The sequence below is a fragment of the Podarcis muralis genome, chromosome 5 (assembly GCF_964188315.1).
Source record: "Podarcis muralis chromosome 5, rPodMur119.hap1.1, whole genome shotgun sequence".
NCBI classification, from domain to species: Eukaryota; Metazoa; Chordata; class Lepidosauria; order Squamata; family Lacertidae; genus Podarcis; species Podarcis muralis.
This window is the reverse complement of record NC_135659.1, coordinates 79,432,569-79,456,304: the sequence shown is the minus strand read 5'-3', so window position 1 is coordinate 79,456,304 and position 23,736 is coordinate 79,432,569. Positions and strand designations below refer to the sequence as shown.

General features: G+C 44.9%; 1 protein-coding gene across 2 annotated transcripts in view; it reads right to left on the bottom strand.

Moving 5' to 3' along the window:
- RIMS4 (regulating synaptic membrane exocytosis 4) overlaps positions 1-21,033 on the bottom strand; it is a 109,190-nt gene extending 88,157 nt beyond the window's left edge. Inside the window, exon 1 of one of the 2 annotated variants that reach the window (XM_028735057.2) lies at positions 20,122-21,033. In XM_028735057.2, coding sequence (XP_028590890.1) covers positions 20,122-20,218 — 97 coding nt within the window. In that variant the 5' untranslated portion in view covers positions 20,219-21,033. The remainder of the gene's footprint in view (positions 1-20,121) is intronic. The other variant, XM_028735056.2, reaches the window with a different exon arrangement.
- Positions 21,034-23,736: the final 2,703 nt, after the last annotated feature.

Sequence of the window (23,736 nt, the reverse complement as noted above, 5' to 3'; positions counted from 1 at the left end):
CATCCGTACATCTCTCTTCTCTGGAATCATTTTATCCCTGTGAACGTTTAAGATTAACTGTAAATAACCTTTCTTTGGGGTGGGGAGGGGAATAGTATCCTTCTGGATTTAAGTACCCTACATAAAAGAGATTTCCCCCACCCCCGCAAAAAATCCTTTAATCAGATTGTCTAGAGAATGGATTTGACTTGAGACTTGCAGTTTCTGCAGATGAGAAGTTTTATACGAGGATGAAATAATTTGAGAGAGGGAGAGAAGATAAAACTGGAGGTGTCAGGTTGCAGGATGGAGTAGAAGAGTTAAATGGGCCTAGGAGGACAGACACAGATGCAGATGACGTATTCTGACATTCGTCTTGACATCCTGGGAAGATGGTGGCTTTTTGGGTGGGTGGTTCCCATTTTCAGGAGATAGACAAATTACCCGTTCTGGACGGGGTTGCACTCCTTCTGAAGGAGCAGGTGGTACTCCTGAACACACCTTGGTCAACAGAGGCCCAATTGTCCTCTGTGGCTATGAATGCCTTTTACCAGCTTTGTCCAGTTCGCCGGCTATGGCTGTTCCTGGACAGAGGCAGCCTGACTGCTGTCATCCATGTGTTGGTAACCTTGAGGCTGGATTACTGTACCATTGTTAAAACAGCTGCACTGGATACCCATCTTCTACTGAGCCAGGTTCCAGCTGCTTGCATTAATTTGCAAAGCCTGGAACAACTTAGGTCCAGGGTAACTCAGGGATTGCCCAAACCATTCTATCCGCATCAGCCACTGAGATCAGGCGCATCACTGGTCATTCCACAAATTGGTGAGGGTCATTTGATGGCAACAAGGAACAGAGCCTTTGGTATTATGGAATATTCCACCAATCGAGATTCAGCAGGCACCTTCTGTTTCAACTTCTACACACCTGCTGGAAACTCTTCTATTCCATCAGGCCTAGGCAGGCAACTCAGAATACATCTTTCCACAATAGTTATCTGATTTCTGATTTTAACTTTTTAAACATGGCTTTTATTTTATGCTTTTTGTTTTGTTTTGTTGCTGTAAACTGTATAGAAATACCGGTATATGTATGACATAGTGATATGTGTAGATAATACCCAATGTTATCTATTTGGACAGTACAAGCAGTCAAACTCCAAGGTCTTGTATTTGTTTTCTAAAACCCATTACTCATTTTTTTCCTTTTCACTGGAGATGACGGGGATTGAACTGCAAACCATCTGTATGCAAAGAACGTGCTCAACCACTGAACTAGTCTCTCCCCATTTCTGCTCAATAGAAATGTGCCTCCCTTTCCCTAGAGCATTTTCCATGAAAGAGTTCCGCAACGCAGAGCTCAAGAAACCTGCCGACTCAGTAAGTGTACAGCTGTTGTTAATTGTCCAGTTTGTGCATATGCATAATATATTGAAGCACCGTGCTATCAGCTATGCATCTAATATCTTTTTTCTGCTTACTCATAAAATGTACAATTTCCTTCTTCATTTCAGAAGATGAGGAAGGATTTTCAGCAAACATGGTATCAAATGCAGCCAGCAATTGCCATTCACAGATCACAGACCCTCCAAGTGTCCCTATTTTCCAGGGACAGTTCTGGATTTATAGAAGGCATCCTGGTTTCTGATGTCCTGCTTTTCCTTAGGACGTCCCTATTTTCATCAGAGAAATGTTGGAGAGTATAGTTATGCGACCCCAGAGCCAGGGAGGTAAGTAACTATACAAACTTTAGAAGACACCTGAAGACAGCCCTGTATAGAGAAGGTTTTTAATGCTTAATGTTTTATTTTGCTTTTATATATGTCGGAAGCTGCCCAGAGTGGCTGGGCAACTTAGTCAGATGGGCGGGGTTTAAATATTATTACAGTCGTACCTTGAATGCCCTGGAACTCAGACATTTTGGCTCCTGATTGCCGCAAACCCAGAAGTGATTGTTCCAGTTTGTGAACATTCTTTTGGAACCTGAATATCCGATGGGACTTTTGCGGCTTCTCATTGGCTGCAGGAGCTGTGATTTGGTTTCGAACGTTTTGAAAGTTGAATGGACTTCTGGAACAATTTCCATTTGACTTCCAGGGTACAACTGTATTATTATTATTATTATTATTATTATTATTATTAGGCAGCTAGACTGGTGACTGGGAGCGGCCGCAGAGACCACATAACACCGGTCTTGAAAGACCTACATTGGCTCCCAGTACGTTTCCGAGCACAATTCAAAGTGTTGGTGCTGAACTTTAAAGCCCTAACCGGCCTTGGTCCAGTATACCTGAAGGAGCGTCTCCACCTCCATCGTTCTACCCGGACACTGAGGTCCAGCACCGAGGGCCTTCTGGCGGTTACCTCACTGCGAGAAGCCAAGTTACAGGGAACCAGGCAGAGGGCCTTCTCGGTAGTGGCGCCCTCCCTGTGGAACGCCCTCCCACCAGATGTCAAAGAGAACAACAACTACCAGACTTTTAGAAGACATCTGAAGGCAGCCCTGTTTCGGGAAGCTTTTAATGTTTGATGTATTATAGTATTTTAATATTCTTTTGGAAGCCACCCAGAGTGGCTGGGGAAGCCCAGCCAGATGGGCGGGGTATAAATAATAAATTATTATTATTATTATTATTATTATTATTATTATTATTATTATTATTATTGTTATTATTATTATTATTATTACTATTACTATTACTATTACTATTGTTGAATAGTACACCCCTATTTTCATCAGAGAAATGTTGGAGGGTATGAGATCATGGTTCCTGTGCAATCCAAGTGAAATAAATCACAGGAGATGCTGCAACAAAGCTTGGTGGGTTGCACCATCATAGAATTGTAGATTTGGAAGGGACCCTGAGGGACATCTAGTCCAACCCCCTGCGATGCAGGAATATGCAGGTGGCTCATGTGAGGATTGAACCTGCAAGCTTAGCATTATCAGCACTATGCTCTAACCAACCATCCAAAGACTGTTGGACAACTGTCCAGATAATAAAATGCTTCCATTCAAATAAGTTAATTCTTTTTTTTTTCCTTTTTAAAAAACTGCCTGGGGCAACACTTCAAAGACAGAAACACCAAAAGGAAGTAAAAACTGCAATGATCAGAATCAGGACTTTGGTAATTAAAAGCAACAGGGCAGCAGTTTCTGTTTAAACGTGTTCCTGGTTTCCAGATTTTTTTGGATTTGGAAGTGTGCACTGAAAAGGGATCATGTTTGTCAATATCAGTGATGCTGTCCCATTTATAATCTTGCCATGGAAAAAAGCTACTACATCTTATGTTCAGTGGAGGAGGAGGAAGCTGCTTAGGCGTATGGGATGGTGCGCCCAGGGGCGGGGCGAATCACCCATAGGGGTGGGGCGAGCAGCCTATAGGGGCCTCTGGAGTCTGCCTGCCTCCTCCCACTCAGCCGCCCTACAGCTGGGGGGAGGCAGCAGGCAGAACATTTGGGCAGTGCAGAGCCTGCGAGTGCCCAAGCCACCGTGTCTCTCCCAGGAGAGACGTGTGGCTCAGGCACGCTGCAGTCCCTGCAATGAGTGCCGGCCGGCCGGCATTTTGTTACCCGCCTCAGTGGTGACACCCGGGGCAGACCACACCCACCACACCCCCTTCCTCCGCCCCTGCTTATGTCTGCAGGCAGCGGACCACAGTGAAGACTTCCATGCTTCAGTCCATCAACCTAGCTCTGCCCACCAACCTGCCCCTGATTGGACCATTCAAATATTTGGTTTAGGCAGGCTATCCCACCATGCCCAGTGGTCAGTCAGGGATGGATCTAACAGCTGGCTGTGAGAATGGCCTTTCACCCACTGGAGGTACTGGGAGAAGCTGGCACTAGATCGCAACCACCGCCCACCATGGATCCAGGTAAGCGGTTAATACATATCACGCACACTTTCCGGTGGTAATACAATTCTAGACTAGGATCCGACCCCTGGAAGGCAATTTTTGCTCATTTGAAATGTATGGATTCACACTAAAATGCTGGTGATGCTTCACGACTTAAAAAACTAATAAACTGACATGGAAATGTGGGTAAATAGACTTAAGATTTGAGAAATGAGAAACTGAGAGAAACCAAAAATGACTAACCAAAATGGCGATGTTCTACCTCCGCTGTCAGAGGCAGTATGCATCTAAATGCATGTGGGATGCAGGTGGTACTGTGGTCTAAACCACTGAGCCTCTTCTCTTGGGCTTGCTAATCAGAAGGTTGGCAGTTTGAATCCCCGGGCCAGGGTGGACTCCCGTTGCTCTGTCCCAGCTCCTGCCAATCTAGCAGTTTGAAAGCACACTGGTGCAAGTAGATAAATAGGTACCGCTGCAGTGGGAAGGTAAACAGCATTTCTGTGCCAGAAGCAGTTTAGGCATGCTGGCCACATGACCTGGAAAGCTGTCTGTGGACAAACTCCAGTTCCCTTGGCCTGAAAGCAAGATAAGCTCCATAACCCCATAGTTGCCTTTGACTGGACTTAACCGTCCAGGGGTCCTTTACTGTTTTACCTTTAAAGGTAAAGGGACCCCTGACCATTAGGTCCAGTCGTGACTGACTCTGGGGTTGCGGCGCTCATCTCGCTTTATTGGCTGAGGGAGCCGAAGTACAGCTTCCGGGTCATGTGGCCAGCATGACTAAGCCGCTTCTGGCGAACCAGAGCAGTGCACGGAAACGCCGTTTACCTTCCCACCAGAGCGGTACCTATTTATCTACTTGCACCTTGACGTGCTTTCGAACTGCTAGGTTGGCAGGAGCAGGGACCGAGCAATGGGAGCTCACCCCATCGCGGGAATTTGAACCGCCGACCTTCTGATCAGCAAGTCCTAGGCTCTGTGGTTTAACCCACAGCGCCACCTGCATCCCTCTTGTTTTACCTTTTCCTGCATCTAAATACCAGTTGCTGAGAATCAAAAGTGGGGAGAGTGCTGTTGCACCCAGGCCATGCTTGCAGGCATCTGGATGGTCACTGTGAGAACAAAATGCCTGTGGCTCCAGCAGGACTCCTCTTCCATTCTCACTAACAAATATATGGCATAAGGCTTCATGGACTTCATCATCTAATGAATTGGACTAAGTCCATGAAAGCTTGTGCCATAATAAATTTTTTAGTCTTTAAGGTGCCACAAGGCTCTTTGAATGCCTCCCATTAAATACTGACAAAATACTTGAGGCACTCCAAGTAGATTAAAGGGCTCTGATGCCCTAGCACAACAAATCTGCTGTTTTTCTGCCCTGTTTCTTTTTAAGGACTTTTTGGGGAGGTGCATTGAAAAGTGTGATTAATGGGGAAACATCCAAACACCCTGCAAGCTAATCAGGATGAATGGGCATTGTCACATAGCCACCCTATAAACAAATCAGATGGAATCTTCAATAAAAACCAGATGCAATCTAACCTCTATGTTAACTTTTTTGCAAGCAATACAGGATAAACGCTCAATAAAAGAAGCTCTTTGTTTGTCTTTGCTACAGCAGTTTTTAATACTGAAGTTTTACTTGTAACCCAACCTGGAATATGTTGGTGAAGAGTGGGATTTTTTTATTTTTTTATAAGAATAGTGACCAGAATAAAACAGTTGCACCTCTGCAAATCGTTGCCTTACACTAGGCGTGAACCAAGCCTGCGGATTAGACCTTGGCTCCCTGAACAAATTTCTTCTGGCTCGCCAAACCCCATCAGTTTTGGCAGCACTGCAGCAGCAAAAATATTAAACCTCTTTGCTAATCCCAGCATCCTGATGGAGCTATAAATACCGCCCGCCCCCCGTCAGTTATCAGACTGATCATTTGCTGAGTGGAGAGAAGGCAATAACCCTGCTCCCCAGATGATCTTCATGAATCAGGCAAGCTGGGGGGGGGGGTGTGCATGTGCTGGGTCCTATACACCTGTTTCTCCTGTGTACGTAGTGCGTGCAGGGCTGGTCCAAGACTTTTTGGCACTTCAGGCAAACCACAAAATGGCGGCCTCTCTCCTCGCCAGGCAAAAAGGAGCGAGTGAAGATCTACGTATGGAAAAAAGGAGGGGGAATAACGATCTACATTGGGATCTGCTGCCCCCGTGGATCCTTTCACCTGAGGCAGTCGCCTCCCCTTGCCTCATGGGCCAGCCAGCCCTGGGTGCATGTGAGAATGCATGCCAAAAAGGCACTTTTTGCATGCCTAGCTATTGAATTTTGTATTATATTACATCACGTGATTTGGTACTGTAAGTGGTTAAATCCTATTTGATTTATTGATACAGTAGACTGAACTGAAAACATATGCACTTCTCACCTAAATCAGTTGTTTAAAACTGCAGTAGGTAATTCATTGCTTAGAGAACCCACGCAAATAAGTTATTCCTCAAACAAAAGTGCGATCGAGCGACATTCCTTTTCACCAAATCAGATGCACGCAGTCATCAAAGAGAATACAGGAGTCATATACAGCTACAAGCACTTCAGGAATTCTCCCAATGTCGAAACATGACAGACCAAAGTACCTTAGTTCTTTTCTGGTTTGGGTTTTTTTTAAAAAAAAAAAGCTGGAAGAGTTATGGTTTTGAGATAATAAATTTTGCATTGAAATTAATTTTACATGAATTGGAAGTGACAGGAGAACATTTGCTTCTAGATAGAAAGATATCTAGGGACACATTCATTTAGAGTAAATTGACAGGGAAAAGATCCACACCCCAAAAAAAATCATTATTGAGGAAATGTCCCACCTTTTCCCTATTAGCAGAAGGATTTTACATGCATGCTACCTAAAATGCACTTTTCAGCCTTTTTCAGGCTCTTGGGTATGAATGGCAAGACACACACACATCAGTATTTAGACTGGTGGTCATGGCAGAAGGTGGGTTGACAATCTACTGTATATTTTGGAAAGCTAGTTTAGCTGCTATACCAGGCTTCCTCAAACTCGGCCCTCCAGATGTTTTGAGACTACAATTCCCATCATCCCTGACCACTGGCCCTGTTAGCTAGGGATGACGGGAGCTGTAGTCCCAAAACATCTGGAGGACTGAGTTTGAAGAAGCCTGTGCTATGTATTTGGACACCTCTTAGGATATTGTAACCAATCTTTGCATAATGGTTCCTAAGATTAAGCAGCATGTTTTCATCTGTGTTTAGATACAACTGAAGCAAAGTGGCTAACTGAACCTTTCAAAACTGCACTGATTTTAACCACTGATTTCAAAACTGCACTGATGTTGTTGTTGTTGTTTCCTAGCATTTCTGAGCAATGCCAGGTAGGAGGCTGCGATTGCATATAATCTAAGAATAGGTGCGTCCTATTTTCAATCTTCCACCCACCATTTTCCCCCACTGAGTTCTACACATTTGGGAATGGTTTCTCACAACTTAACCTCTCCTTCCTCTAAGGAAGCATAGATTTGATCGCTCTTAACTCGCACTGCTCCTTTACCCAATTCCTCCTCCCTTTTGTATGACCTTGAGCAACTATGGCACAGCCATTCCCTTCACTGTTCTGTATGTTTCGGTCTCAGGGGGGAAGCCTTGTCAGTTTTGCTGATCTCCATTTTTCTCCCCTTGCTCCAGCACAGTAATGAGGCGTCTGCACCACCAAAAGTTCTTCCCTCATAACTTGTCAGTTTCACTGAGCAGGGATGGAGAAGGAAATGGTAGCAGTGAGTCTAAGCTGGTAATGCACAAATAGGGCCTGTCACCAACCATATTGCAGGGGGTTTTTTATTACACATATATATCGTTTCTCAATTCTCATGCTCTGGTTATCTCCCGCTTGGACTACTGCAATGCGCTCTATGTGGGGCTACCATTACAACTAATCCAGAATGTGGCAGCTAGACTGGTGATTGGGAGCAGCCGCCGAGACCACATAACACCAGTCCTGAAAGACCTGCATTGGCTCCCAGTACGTTTCCGAGCACAATTCAAAGTGTTGGTGCTGACCATTAAAGCCCCAAATGGCCTTGACCAAGTATACCTGAAGGAACGTTTCCACCCCCATCATTCTGCCTGGACACTGAGGTCCAGCACCGAGGGCTTTCTGGTGGTTCCCTCACTGCAAGAAGCGAAGTTATAGGAAACCAGGGAGAGGGTCTTCTTGGTAGTGGTGCCTGCCCTGTGGAACGCCCTCCCATCAGATGTCAAAGAAATAAACAACTATCTGACTTTTAGAAGACATCTGAAGGCAGCCCTGTTTAGGGAAGCTTTCAATACTGGATGAATCATTGCATTTTAATATTCTGCTGGAAGCTGCCCAGAGTGGCTGGGGAAACCCAGCCAGATGGGTGGAGTATAAAATTATCACCACCACCATCATCATCACAATAATCCTGTGAGATATGTTAGGTTGAAAGCTAGGCCAGTTGCCAACTTTATGGTTGAGTGGGGATTTGAACTCCAATCCTAGTCCAGCACACTAACCATTGCACCATGCTGCCTCTCTGCGACCAGGTCTAGCCACAGAGCAGCGTGGGCCAAAATATAGGAACTTTAACCTACATTAGCTGCAGGGGGCAGGGTGAAATTAAAAGAAGAAAAAGCATAACTTGGGAATGGTCACAATGCGCCTTAACTGAAAGGTGGGGAGACTCCTAAACTATCATTGAAGTACTTGAGAAACAGACGGTTCTGGCCACATTTAATATTGTGAAGCCTCTGCATCCAGCTTTCTAACATGGCACTAACACCTTTAAAAAGAATCACAGTATATATGCAAATGGTCCAATCGCTTTCAGGTTGTGATGATGCGGACCATACCACGACTTAGCAGAAGCTGGGCAAACTGCATGGCTTGGTGGATGGGAGCAGGTGCAATACCGTAATTTGAAAAGTGGCACCGGAAAAGAAAATTAAACAGCATCCATATTCAAAATTTTCACAGCCGTAGAAACTAGCAAGTTGGGGAGAAAGCTAGCTTAGATGTGCTACTTTCCTCTATGCCAAGAGGAAGAAGGCACCCAAACATGTAATCTCTCGTGCGCAGTCTGCAGTAGCATAGGAATAGCATACAATATTTCTGAATTTGAATATTTGCTCAAAACCCTGAACCACCCATAATGCAATCATGCTAAAGCATTTTTATTTTTTAATTTTTTAAAACCACTGTTTTTCTTCTTCTCCTGGATCAGATCAGTTTAGTCCTTCTGCCTTTTCTCAGCTTGCAACCTTGTTGTCAGGCTTTCAGAGTGATAATGGAGAACCAGTTTGAAGATCACAAAGGACACACAAATGCTACATAGGATCACCACCACCAAGGATGCCAGCTTTTTACTTACTCCATTTTTCAGGGAGAGATTCAGCAAGTGCCAGCTTCTTCCAGCACCTGTGGGGCTTTGAAGTTATTAGAGGAATAGAGCCCCAAGGAATCGTCTTAAAATTCTGCAGGTAAAATTTCGACTCCTTCTCTAGCGTCTGTTGTTTATGAGTAACCCAAAGGTACATTCTTGGAGAAAGAGTGTGCATGTGCTTGGGGGAGGACTCAACTGTTGGACAGCTGTGGTCCAAGCTGCTCTGCTCCCACCCCTGATTCTATAGGAAGCCATGCAAAAGGCTCTAACAGTCTCTCCTAGGGATGAGAGAGAAATTTGATCCAGTCTGAACTTAAAGGCAAAGCAGCCTCATTTGCACTTTCTGAAACAAGAATCGAAAACACAGCAATCCTTCAGGATTCACACAAGTTTTGCAGTGCAGTTCACCTGCCAAGTTATGTGTGCACAAATGCATACAATAGGGTAAAGTTTGCAATAAAATGCATGTATTGCTGAAAACAACATACGAAAAGGTGATATATTAGGGGGAATTTCTTGGCAAAAATCTATAATATTAGGCGAAGATGTATATATTAAGAATCATTCACACTAAAATGATGATGGATGAGGGCTTTAAAAAATATAATGTGGAAAATTAAATTTAAGACTGCAAAAAAATGAGAAACTGAGGGAAACTACAACTGACAGATTCACCCATCCGTAATCTCAACTGCTGTCCAGGTTATCTTTTCCTCCAACTTCCACTTAAGCATAATAATAATATGAACATATCACCAAACAACTGGCGAAGCTGAAGAAACCCACACAGGGTAGATTAAAAAGCTGTGACACAACTTCTCTGCAGAAGCTCAGCATCCCTACAAATGCTACGCCTGAATGCAGCGACCGAACATGATGATCAAATCAGAAAAAATGACAAGCTGCCTCTTTCCCTCTCCCAAGCCAGGAGGGGACCACTTAACAGGCAGAGGGGTTGAAACCAAGAAAAGCACAGAGGTCCTTGGTGAAAATAAAAGGAGTGGGATGAGGAAGGAAACGCTTTCTTTGAGAAGCACTAGATTTTCAGACCCAGAGGGAATCAGAGAAACAGACCAAGATTTTTCCTCTCTGCATACGGCCCTCCCCCGCCCTCTCCCATGCTAAATGTGGGACTAAGGATGGGGAATCAGTCTGAGGGCCACATTCTGTTCTGAGCATTCTTGTGGGGGCCGCATTCCAGGGGTGGGCGGGACCAGAGGCAAAAGCAGGTAGAGTGACTAATGCAAATATTATCTTTGTACAGTAGGCTCGTTTCTACATGTACTCTTCCCTATCTTCTGTCCAGGATGCTGTTCAGGAGGGAATGTGGCTTGGGGATAATAATAATAATAATAATAATAATAATAATAATAATAATAATAATAATAAATTATTATTATTATTATTATTATTATTATTATTATTATTATTATTAATTTGTACCCCACCCATCTAGCTGGGCTTCCCCAGCCACTCTGGGCGGCTTCCAACAGAACACTAGAATACAATAACCTATTAAACATTAAAAGCATCCCTAAACAGGGCTGCCTTCAGATGTCTTCTAAAAGTCTGGTAGTTGTTTTTCTCTTTGACATCTGGTGGAAGGGCGTTCCACAGGGCGGGTGCCACTACCAAGAAGGCCCTCTGCCTGGTTCCCTGTAACTTGGCTTCTTGCAGTGAGGGAACCGCCAGAAGGCTCTCGGAGCTGGACCTCAGTGTCTGGGCAGAACAATGGAGGTGGAGACGCTCCTTCAGGTATACTGGACCAAGGCCGTTTAGGGTGCTCTACAAAGACAGAGCCTATGGTCCACAAATGTGTCATACCGAGCCCATGTGTCAGGCTTGCGCCCACAGGAAAGATGCTTGACTCCTCTCCCCCAAATCCTGAAGGCTTCAGAAATGGTGGTGATGGCGGTTACTGCCAAGCTCATCTTTCCTTCGTTCTCTTAACTTGTTCCACAGAGCAGCCACACTGTGGAGTGAAACACAAAGCCAATCGTGCCAGCGGCCTTCATTTCTCATATGGGGCCCTGAGGCACTCTGGGAAATGAAGTTGGCCTGGACCTCCACACTGCAGCATGGCAGCTCTGTGGGAAAAGTTAAAGAAAAATAGGGGTGGGGGAGAAACAAACCACCGTCACTGTAGGGTCTCAGACCTGCACCTAGTAGTCCTACCCAAACAGTGCCACAGATTCTGCACCCCTGGTCTTCACTTTCCAGTTGCTTTAAAGGAACCATGGTTGGGACTCAGCTATACAGCTGCAAATAAAACGTTTTAAATATATTGTAAAGTGCAATATGCAAATATGACATTAGATGGCAACAGTGAGCTGTGGCAAATTCAATGTGTTTTTCAAAATGTGTTTGTTTGTTTTTTTAAGCATTTTCACAGCAGTTTTTAAAATATTTGTGTAGATTCCATCTTGGTTGTCCTTCTTTTCGTATATGAGTTTTACCTACCTATTCTGGGAATCCTGGGTATGTTTTAAAGTGGCTAAGTAAATACTTTTTTCTCAAAAGCACTATTGCAATACTTTGACTGTTCCATTAGCCTTTGAGATGAGGCTTAAGTCTTCCCAACACATCAAAATACCCAACTGCATTTTACCCTTTATAAGATACCAACTGCATTTTACGCTTTACAGGCTATTCCTGCAAGCCACTGCGGCAGCAATATTCCTTCCAGGTACAATAGAAGAAATACAGTTCAGGAGGGGAGTAGGCTTGCTGCACTAAGGAGCAATATCCAGGTTGCTTAAACTAGGATGGGATGATGCACAGTCCAACAAAAAGGAGACCGACTGCTCAGCCTTCAAGGAAAGGCTCCTCATTTGCTCAGAACGATGCTCTACCTGACATCATGTCACTGTGAATCCTGCCCTGCTGGTGATAGCTGGGTGTCTTCAAGGAGATGCCAGAAGGACTTCCCAGGATTTATGCTCTGGGCTGACGACAGGTAAAAGTTATGAGACGGATTTGTGAAAACTGCTCAGCTATGAAATCACTTTCTTCACCGGAAAGTCTGTTTTCCTTATGGCTTCTCTTACGGCCTGGCATTAGGTAGGTACACACTGTCTCTCCATTTCATCACACAAAAGGCAATGGAGAAACTGCAGCATTCGGAGCAAAACCACTTTATCTGTATGGCAGGCAGAACTGCAAATAGACTGGTAGGTCCAATATAGATAGATAGATAGATAGATAGATGATAGATAGATAGATAGATAGATGATAGATAGATAGATAGATAGATAGATAGATAGATAGATAGATAGATAGATAGATAGATATAGATGATAGATAGATAGATGATAGATAGATAGATAGATAGATAGATAGATGATAGATAGATAGATAGATAGATAGATAGATAGATAGATAGATAGATAGATAGAGATAGATAGATGATAGATAGATAGATGGATGATAGATAGATAGATGATAGATAGATAGATAGATAGATAGAGTGCCAAGGAAATGGGCAGCGGAGGAAAATTAAAGAACCGAGTTTGTGGGGAGAAAAAGCCACTCAGCAAGACAAGGCTTTGTTTAAGTAAATAAATAAGAAGCGAGCAAACAAACAAGCAAAGCAGATGCTCCTCTACTGACCTATGACCTCTCCCCTCAGGAATATTTCAGTCTTCTGCCCAGAATTTCTGGTTTTTATCATTTATCTATTTTTTACTCCACCCATTTGACTGAGTTAACATGCAGGCAGTGTTCAACCCAGTTGCCCAGTAATAATAAATATTATTATTAATAATTAATTTTTATTTATACCCTGCCCTTCCCGGTTCAGAAAACCGGGCTCAGGGCGGCTAACAACAAATTCAAAACACTTAATTGTAATACAACATAGAGCAGCATAAAATACAGTATAAAAGCATGAATAACAATAAAATTCAAAGTTCAAAAATCAATTTGGGGGAAATCCATCCAATAAGCATTAGATAGTCACCAGGGCTAGCTGACTGAATTAGTCCTTCTTGGGCCAGCGAGGAGGCCAGGGGAGAATTAGCTGTGGGGTCTCAGAGTGGGTAATCTTCATAAAAGGGGAGGGAAGAGAAGGGAAATAAAAGATCAAGCTGAATTCAAATTAAAGGCCAGGCGGAATAGCTCTGTCTTACAGGAAGGAGGTTAAATCCTGAAGGGCCCTAGTCTCATGGGACAGTAAGCAGTAAACTGCTGCTTGGTTAGGAACTTAAAAAACAACAACAACCAACACCATTATTTAATACATAAAGTTTAATTTGAAAGCTTTTCTTCTTTCAGTTCAACTTACTATGGTCCTCCTCACAAGGTTTATGAAAATACGCCTGCAACCAACCTGAGCTAGCAATGAGAGTGGTTGCTAGTCTCCATTTGATAATTAATGGCAGCTTCTGTAGACTCACCCACTACTAATAAGTCCACTTCCTGCCTCCAGATGTCCAGTAACCACATGATAAAGCATGGAAGACTAGGTAAAAATCCTCAGCTATTTAATGATTGGGGAATTGTGCTCAAATTTCCACTCCCATGGTTCTCCTAGTACCGGGTCACTCAATTTTGTCATGAAGTAGGAAATAATCCCATAATACGTATGTGACAGGTTGACTTCCCTCTTTTTCACACAGAAATGTTTATTGTGTTTAGGGTGCAAAGTAGAATTACATGCCCCTGTGGAAAATGGCAAACCCAACACCTGCCCATCGTATTTTTGCACTTTCTTTTTTCTTGCACAGAAATGGCAATGGAAGAGTTGGCAGTTGGTTTCTGCAAGTACTGGCCATCTGAAGTAGAAAGCCGTATTACTGCCCTTGTATTTTATCTTTATTAGAGAGTGTACACTTTTCAGCATGTCAACACAGTTTGTCTGATTCAAAATCAAAAATAAAACCATTGTTTTGCTAATGGAATATGAGTGTTAGTAGGATTCAGCCCTAACTGCTCATTATGGTGTCCTAATATCGTGCTGCACCCTTTTTCAGAAGGAAGAGATATACTGGAGAAATTTCACCCACCACTCTGTTCCTTCCTAACTTGTCCACTGCTGCTGTTGTAGAAACTTCAATAGTCATCCTTTTCCCAGTAAAGAGGATGTGTCACCAACTTGCTACTGCTCCAGGGGTGGGAAAAAGTCATTCTCACCAGTTACTTCTGTTTCATGAATTTTGCCTGCCCAGTCCTTTCCCGGTGATCACAGGACAGTTCTGTCCAATATCTGGGACTCTTCTGCTACTCCAAGCAGACCAACCAGGACTAAATGGAACAAAGTTCTAACTTAACTACCTTGAGACTGTAGAAGGCTGTAGAAGGGAGAGACTTTTACAGCCAAAAAAAAAAAAGGCTTTATACAGCAAAGCTCATTGGGAATTTGGGTGAAACTGTTGAAAGCTGACTACAGGAGAAGTGAATGGAAAGGAAGGTCAATATCACTCCCCGCCAATCGAAAATCACCTCTATAAACTGCCAGTATTTTGCAGGAGGGATTTGAGTGCATACCAGAAATTTAGGTTTGTACAGTTCACGTGGATCAAAGATCTCTGCCTCCCCAGTTCAACAAATCCACTCCAGACAAAACACAGACTTCTTGTGACATTGAAACGGAGGGGCAGAACAAAGGAACGGCTAACAGGAAGACATATAACTTGCGAACAAGCAATTCAGGATGGATACTCATTATACAACCTTCCCACAAACAAATTGGAACAAAAGCTCAATAAAGTCCGGACATAGTCTAACCTCCATGTAAGCATTGTATAAGCAAATCAGGATGCATGCTCAGTCAACAGGTTTCCTGGAAGAGCCCAAAAACAGAGTGCTGGAGCTGCATTTTAAGTCACAGCCAGCAGCCTGCAAACCAAACCTGCTCCCTGAAAGCCCTGCAAGGCCTCTTGTCTCAATCGCTGGCCTTATCTTGGCCCTGCCTCCTCCTACCGTAGATTGCAGTAACTTTCTGCAGTAGGGCAGATACCTGTTCGCCACTGCGTGCGTATGCTGGGGGCGAGGGCAGGAAGAGACATTATAGGGAGCAGAGGAAAATCTCCCCTTCCTACAGTCCCCCTCCTGAGCTCCTGAGCAAAACGGGCAAGCTTCACCTGTCGCTCCAGTCCAGATATAATACCAAAATGTGAAATGGGCTTTGCAAACTTCTAGTCGATTTCAGGTGATTTCAGGCGACAGGTGAAGCTTACTCCTTTTGCTCGACAAAGCAAAATCATAAAAAGCCAAATTGAGCTTTGTGGCTCCTTGAAGACTTAACAAAGGTATTATGGCATAAGCCTTTGTGAGCAAAAGTTTCCTACATTGTATGCAAGGAGTGCAAGGGGGGTGGCCAATGAAAGCAGCGAGGTCAAAGAGAAATGCAATGTAAAAAAATTACAGTGAGCCTTCACAAACATATTCAGCTTCATCAATGTGACCTCACAGTGAGGCAGGTTAGGCTCTGCAAGGGGCTGGACGATGAGCCTTGAGGTCCCTTCCAACTCTATGATTCTAGGCTGAAAGATGGTGGACCAATCACCAAGCTAACTTCATGGGTGAACAAGGATTTGAACCCAGGACTAGCTTGAATATTATCTGCATGAAGTTGCACTAGTTCTGCCACATTAACTGTGTTGGAGTGTGTACACACTCCCATTTAGTGTACTCCCATAGCTGGCCTGGCAAGCAGTGCACAGAGGGAGGGCATCAGCCATGATCCATATCTATCCTGTCGTTCCTTACAAAACACTGTGTTTTGGTGCATTCTCCCCAAACCAGCTTCGATCTAATTTGCGAAAACGAACTAACCACCGCTGTTTTAAACTGCCTATTTGTACAAAACCCTAGTTTGCTATAACCGTAAACCATCAACTGAACTGCCCAGTTCCAAGCACACTCCAAAATACTTTTGTCTAGACTGATATCATCCATCCTGAGGAAATGAATTCATCCAGTAATATGTATTTGGAAGGTTAGATCCTCGTCTTGGATCAGCTGTCCCAGATGGGATGTTTTCATATTTTGGGGCCACAAATGATTCTTCTTAGCAATCAAGAGTGTTCGAATTCAGCTTCTTTGCAGACGTAGCCAAGCACAAGGGCACACCTGCACCAATTGTTTCCCCCCAAATGGTTTGCACCTGTGTGTGCCACAAAGCGCTTATGCAGTCTGCGCAGTATCCTGCATTCTGCCTTGATTAATACTCCATGCCCAGATGCTAACCTTTGTACGATGTCTATTGTGCCTGGTTAGATATTCCACAGTGTCCCTAATCTAGGACATTATTCTCCTCGAGTATGTTTTTTTAACACCTTTCTTTATTTCTGTTCAATTAAGGTGAAATGGGTGCTTTCCTTCCTATTTACCCATCAAATAGGCATCAGTCTTCCCGCACCAATACACACTTCAAGCTGCTTTATTGTGTGCTTCTGGCAGATTTCCCTCTTGAAGTTGAATAGCCTCCATTAATTCCAAATATTTCTCTCTTTTTCTTTCCCTCTCACATACAGGCAAATACAGGGTCCCTATGAATGTCCTTTTTGTTATGAATTCATAATTATTTCTGCTCACTTATGGTATCGGGGTTGTTGTACACAATCCCATTTTCAATACTGTATGCACCAGGAAACATTTCAGGGCAGACACACTGCTTCGTTTCCAACCAGTGCATGTCCCATAACTTAAATCCTATAACTTTTTAATCCCGCAAATGTTTGTCCTGCACTTCTTGGGCTCTAGCCGCCTCCAAATGACATTAATACAATAACACTGGGGAAGCATCGCAGAACAACTAACGAAGAAGAAAGCTGTGTGGACGGTCGAGAATAAATCCATCACTAGCACCGTCATTATTGCAACGGTGTCAGGTTGCAGAATACATCTGCAAACAAACAACCGGTCTGGAGGAACCCACAAGGTTATTAGTTTATTCTGCTTTTAATCTGTTGGGAGCCGCCCAGAGTGGCTGGGGAAACCCAGCCAGATGGGCGGGGTATAAATATATTATTATTATTATTATTATTATTATTATTATTATTATTATTATTATTATTATTATTACTACTACTACTACTACTATAGCTCATCAGTATAATGTGCTGTGATATATAATATGCACAGCTGTCTGCATATTAACCATGATTTCCAAAGGAAGAAGAACAAAAAGCATCCAGGAGCAGGAACATAGTTTAAGGTTGCTTTCTATGTTCTCAAGTCGGACCACTGTTCCATCAAGCTCAGTAATGTCTACACGGACTGGCAGCAGCTCTCCAGGGTTTCAGACTGGGGATGGGCTCAGCCTTACTTGGAGATGCTAGGGCTTTAACCTGGGGCCTGAGCAGGAAGCACACGAGGGAAGGAAATGCGGAGCAAGGGAAGGAAATCAAGGAACGGCAATTGCCAAACCGTTGTGAAAAATTGTAGCGGAGGGGCATCAGTGCACACATACCTCTATTATCAGGCAACCTTGATCCTACAGATTAGCTGAAGCGCAGCTGCGCAAATAGCAAGATCTGACAATAATAAACTGGTGATAATATGCAGCAGTCCTGTGCGTGTAAAACAGATCTTTCTCCTCTCATACTGTCAACAATGGCTATGGTGCTGCTTTGAACAGAGAAGCATGGCTGTCACGCATGGTGTGAGTGGTGCACCTCCTGATGCCCAAGAAAAGGCCACTTCTCCAGTCAAAAAAGGTAAGACATGAGTGGCTTTTTTTTTTCTTTTTTCTGGTTCTGCCTCAGGTTTACTCCATCCTCCAGTTCAGGCTCAAGAATGGCAGGATGGAGAATTCCCTCTTCAGAGCATCAAGGGCTTTAGCGGTACAATCTGGGGAATTCAAGATAAGGGCCATTTTGAGAATGGCCACCAAATGCACACTGAACAAGGAGTTGAGGCCAGTACTTGCTCCTGAAGACCATCCCTATATAGGAGAATCGAAATTTAAAACTTTGTTTGGATTAATAAGACAGGGTTTCCTGTACCCAGCAAAAGAGACCCTCCCCTTCAAAGTCAATAAGTCACAGGATTAATTTCATTAGACACATCTACTCCCAGCACAATGCTATTCTAACAAATTCATAAATTTGCCTGGGTGAAAGCTTCACGGGCGGCAGATTACCTTTAAACTCGCATATTCTTGAAATGTATTAAATCCATCTGTCTCAATTAGCATATTTATCAATTAATTACAGCGGGAGTGTTTATTCTGGGAGCAGTGAGGCTTGCCATCTGAATAGCAGGGCAGTCTTTTGTTTTTACAAGACCAGAAAGTGCAGTCAGAGAGGGCTTTTTTTGGTCGTATTTAAAGTTTCCCCTTTCATCACGTTCCCCAGAAGGCTGAGGAGCTTAATAGAAGGATTAAGATTGCACCATGCTTTTATAAATGCATTGACTTCAGTGTAAATCGAAAAGCAGAGAGGTCACTTGATTATGCCTAAGGATGGCCCTTTAAACCCCGCACACTAATTCAGGGTCGTAACTTGGTATGCCTCGCACGGCAAACACACAGCATGTGTGGTAGGCAGTGGCTGGCAGGCTGCTAGTCAGGCGGTTTAAGTAGGGTGTCATCCGCAGCTCATACTGAGTCAGGGAGGGGTTGAGTCAGTGCATCCATGACCACACAGTCCTGCTGAAAGCCAAGCAGTGCTCTCAAATCTGATCCATCGTCCTTCTCATTCCAGTATCCTGTAGGCTAAGAGCACCCACCATCTGCATTGGCATTCCTACCTTTACTAACCCAAACACCCACCCACCCACCCCCAAGCTTCTTACCCATCCACCTTGAGGCCACCAACAGCAACTTCTGTTGCCCCCTTCATTAGTCCAGCCCATTCATATTACAGTGGTACCTTGGGTTACAGACGCTTCAGGTTACAGACGCTTCAGGTTACAGACTCCGCTAACCCAGAAATAGTGCTTCAGGTTAAGAACTTTGCTTCAGGATGAGAACGGAAATCGTGCTCCAGCGGCACAGCAGCAGGAGGAGGCCCCATTAGCTAAAGTGGTGCTTCAGGTTAAGAACAGTTTCAGGTTAAGAATGGACCTCCAGAACGAATTAAGTACTTAACCCAAGGTACCACTGTATTGGTCTTCACCACCAACTATCTCATTCCTTTCATTCCTCTCTATGTATGCAATCATTACACCACTCTCCACTTTTCCTGTGGTCTGCCCCCAAAGTGCCCTTGGCCTGTGCAACATGAATCTACCACTCCCACCCCACAAGTTCTTTTAGTTTTGCTCATGCCTTTCACACCAGAGGAATGCAAAAAAAAAAAAAAAAAAAAAAAAAAAAAAAAAAAGCCTTCTCCATCACCCACAGCACACGGGGAGAGAGAGAGAGAGAGAGAGAGAGAGAGAAACACACCCTGTCAATTCCATTCAAGCTATTTTCACAGCAGGTCGTAGGCATGTGGAAGGTAGGAGAGCCAATATTGAAGCAGCTCTTGCGCCATCAAATTGTGTGTGTATGAATGTGTGTGTATAATTCCCACAGACACATGTTTCTACAGATGTACCACGATGAAAAGTTAATCCACACAACTGGAGGTGGCTTCCTTTTCTCCCTCCTCTGCACCTCTAGAATCTAATTTTTGCACCCTTCCTCTTGGCTGCTATTTACCTGGGAGAGAGATGGCAGACATGACTGAGGGATGTGGAACAACGGTTAACTCTATGCAGCCTGTCCATTTGTTTGATTGGTACAGTTCCATCCCAGCTTTCCCTTCAAGGAGCTCAAGGTGGGTCCCACGCCAAGCATCCCCCCAACCCCCCCCCCAACACAAGCCTCTCCTTCGCTCCAACTATTAACCCCTTTGCTGCCGACATGCCTCGGTTTTCTCCCCAGCTCCGGCTGCCTCCGTCCGCTTCCCTTTTGCTCTCCCCCCCTCCCACCCCGCGCCGAGTCTTACCCGCGTCCTCCTCGTCGAAGCTGTTCATGCAGGGGAAGTAAATGGCCAGGGCCTCGAAGGACGCGGAGAGGCTGAGGCGGCTCTGCGATCGCTCCATGAAAAGCCCCGAGCCCGGGGCGCCGCCGGGGGCTTCGGCCGCAGCCTGCGGCTTGGCCAGCTTCGACGCCCCATTCTTCACTCGGAGCACAGCCCGCGGCGTCTTGGCTACTGTGGGGGGGCCTTAGGGAGGTGAGAAATGGGCTGACCGGGGTGGTGGGGTGGGGGATATGAGGCGGGGGGTGACAGAAGAACGGACTTGAACCCACCCGCGGCGGAGATGGGAGGGAGGGAGAAAGAGAAGGTGATGCTGAGGAGGGAACGCGCAGGGAAGATGCTAGTGATACCCAGGAAACTGAGCGCCCGGGAGAAAGGATGCTGGCGGTACCCAAGAGAGGAAGGATGCAGGCAGTACCCGAGAGAGGAAGGATGCTGGTGTGGTACCCAAGAGAGAAAGGATGCTGGTGGTACCCAAGACAGAAAGGATGCTGGTGGTACCCAAAGGGAGGATGGATGCGGTGAGGAAGGATGCTGCCAAGAGAGCTGCTTCTTCCAGCTGCCGCTCTTCTCCCGAGGAGAGATGCTGCAGCTGCTCTTTTGCCCCCAGGGAGGAGAGGAGGGAGGCTGCTGTGATCCCCGATGCAGATGTCAGGATGGAGCCCGATGCCCTTGCGTCGCCGCGAAGTCTGCAGCTCCCGGCGAGAGAACCACCTGCTGCTCCGCCCGCTCTCCCCGGGCGTCCACGGCTCTTCCCGCGGAGGCGCGTCTGGCTCTTCTCGCCGCGTCCCCCACCGCCAGGCTGCGCTCCTCGCGGCTGCCCGTCTCCGGCTCTCAATGGCTCTTCATTCAGCCCGGCGTCGAGGGCGGGGGCTGCGGCCGTGAAGTCATCCCGGGAAAGCCGGCGCGGCCAATCGGAGCCCGAGGGCGGGCGGAGAGGGGCAGTCGCTAGGGCTTGAAAGGGGACCCGCCGCTGGATAAGGGTTGGCGGCGGCCGTTGCCAGGCGGAAAGCGACGGAGCATGCGCCCTCGCGCCTTTTGTGTGGCGGCGGCTGCGGCGGACGGTTTGCAGCCCAGCGATTTCACGCTGCTGGAGTTCACTGGCTGTAGGATGTTCAGCACCGTTCAGTCACAGAATCATGGGACTGTAGAGTTGGAAGGGACCACGAGGGTCATCTAAGTCCAGCCCCCTGCAGTGCAAGGATCTTTTGCCCAACGTGGGGTTCGAACCCACAACCCTCAAATAAAGAGTCTCATGCTCTACTGACAGAGCTACCCTGTTGCAGGTACTGACTTAACTCCAGAGGAATGGCACGGTAGAATGTAGAGTTAAGTCCTTATGGAGAAACTAATAAGGCATCTTAAAGCAACCAGGAACACAAAGACCAAAGATGTTTTTGAAACTGCATAAAGGACTCCTGACCATTAGGTCCAGTCGTGACCGACTCTGGGGTTGCGGCACTCATCTCGCCAGAGCGGTACCTATTTATCTACTTGCACTGGCGTGCTTTCGAACTGCTAGGTTGGCAGGAGCAGGGACCGAGCAATGGGAGCTCACCCTGACCTTTTGATTGGCAAGTCCTAGGCTCTGTGGTTTAACCCACAGCGCCACCCGCGTCCCTTGAAACTGCATAGCACATCTTTATTCAGTGCACCGGAAAGGACAATGCTGTCCCCTCACCACCCATGGCTCACTTTGGGACAGCTTGTTAAGACAGAGAGTAGAAGACACCAAACTGATGCAATCAGATCTAAACTACAGTGGATGCTCAGGTTGCGAATGTGATCCGTGCAGGATGCACGTTCGCAACCAGCACTGGTGCGTCTGCGCACACACGGGTTGTGATTCGGCGCTTCTGTGCATGTGTGACCCCCAAAACTCGGAAGTAACCCGTTCTGGTACTTCCGGGTTTCGGCAGGTCCATAACCAGAAAAAATGCAACCTGAAGCATCTGTAACCTGAGGTATGACTGTACTTACAAAAAATTTTATTGGTTTTCACAACATTATAAAAAAACACATAAGACAAACAAACATAAATCATAGCCTTATTGAAAATTACACTTATTAACATTGTTAAGTGACTTCCTCGCTTCCCCTTGGTTGAATTTCATTGCATATCCTTTTAACAGTTTTCCAAATCACAGTTCTTATAAAATTTAACTTAAACATTAACATCCTTAGATCTTCACATTATGAAATTAAACATATTAATTCATCACTTAACATAAATAAAATCCTAAGCCAATTAAGTATCTGCAAGCTGTTTTCAGTTAATTAAACTTAACATATTTAACTAAGTAATCATTAAATTTAATCCACTCTTCCTGATACTCTTTCTCCTTCTGGTCGCGGACTCTTCCGGTTAGGTCGGCTAGCTCCGAAAAATCCATCATCTTCATCTGCCATTCTTCTATCGTTGGTAATTCTTCAGTTTCCCACTTTCTAGCTAACAAAATACGAGCAGAAGTTGTGGCATACAAAAATAATTTAACATCTGTACTTACAAACTTTATGTTTGTATTATTTACATCAGGCACAACCAACAGGTAGATCTACCGGTAGATCAGTGGACATCTGTGGTAGATCACAGGCTCCCCCCAAAGAAACTCAACAACTTTGCCCTGCACCCCTAAAACAGGGCTTTCCTTCCTAAAAAAAACCTCAACAACTTAGACCTGAAGCCCAAATAAAGGGATAGAACGCTGCCAGTTTTTAACTCTGTGAGTAGATCGCAGTCTCTTGGGAGTTGGTCACCCCGATTTACATTATCATAGAAGAGCTCCTCAGGGTCATCTTGTCCAGCCCTCTGCAATGCAGGAATTGCAACTTGATCAGACATGACAGATGGCCATCCAACATTTGCTTAAAAACCTCCAAGGAAGGAGAATCTACTGCTCCTGAGGGAGACTGTCCCACTGTTGAACAGCTCTTACTTTCAAGAAAGTTATCCCTGATGTTTACTTGAAATCTCTTTTCTTCTTGTAACTTGTATATAAATGAAATGTTTCTTGGGGGGGGGGGGGTTGAGGATATATGAGGATTGTGATATGGCTTTTTTGTAACTGAAAAATAAAGTATTTTAATACCATGTGTCTGGTGGGATTGCGGTGTGCACAGGTGCCAAATGTCCGGGTGGAAAGGATGCCTTCCAACACAATTCTGTGCATGATTAGTCAGAAGTAAGTGACATTGAGTTCAATCGCATTTACACCCAGTTAAATACATATAGGATTGCAGCCTTTGAACTTCGGGCAGAGGTCTCTCTGTTTATTTTAATTGTTTTTTATACCGCTTTTCCAAAATCAGCAGCAGCCTCTCAAAGCAGTACACACAAAAAATCAAGAGATCACATCCTCAACTAAACTTATTTAAAATCCATTAAAAAACAACAACAATGATTATATAAAAGCGCTTAGAAAAGGAGTGGGCATGTTGGCTTATTCATATACCACTTTGGGGCTGAAAGGCTCCCAATATGTTGAACAGCATACTGCAACCAAACACCCAGAAAAAGACAATAAAATGTTGTAAATATATGAATATATTATTTAAGTGCCTACGCATGAGTGCGCAGTGAAG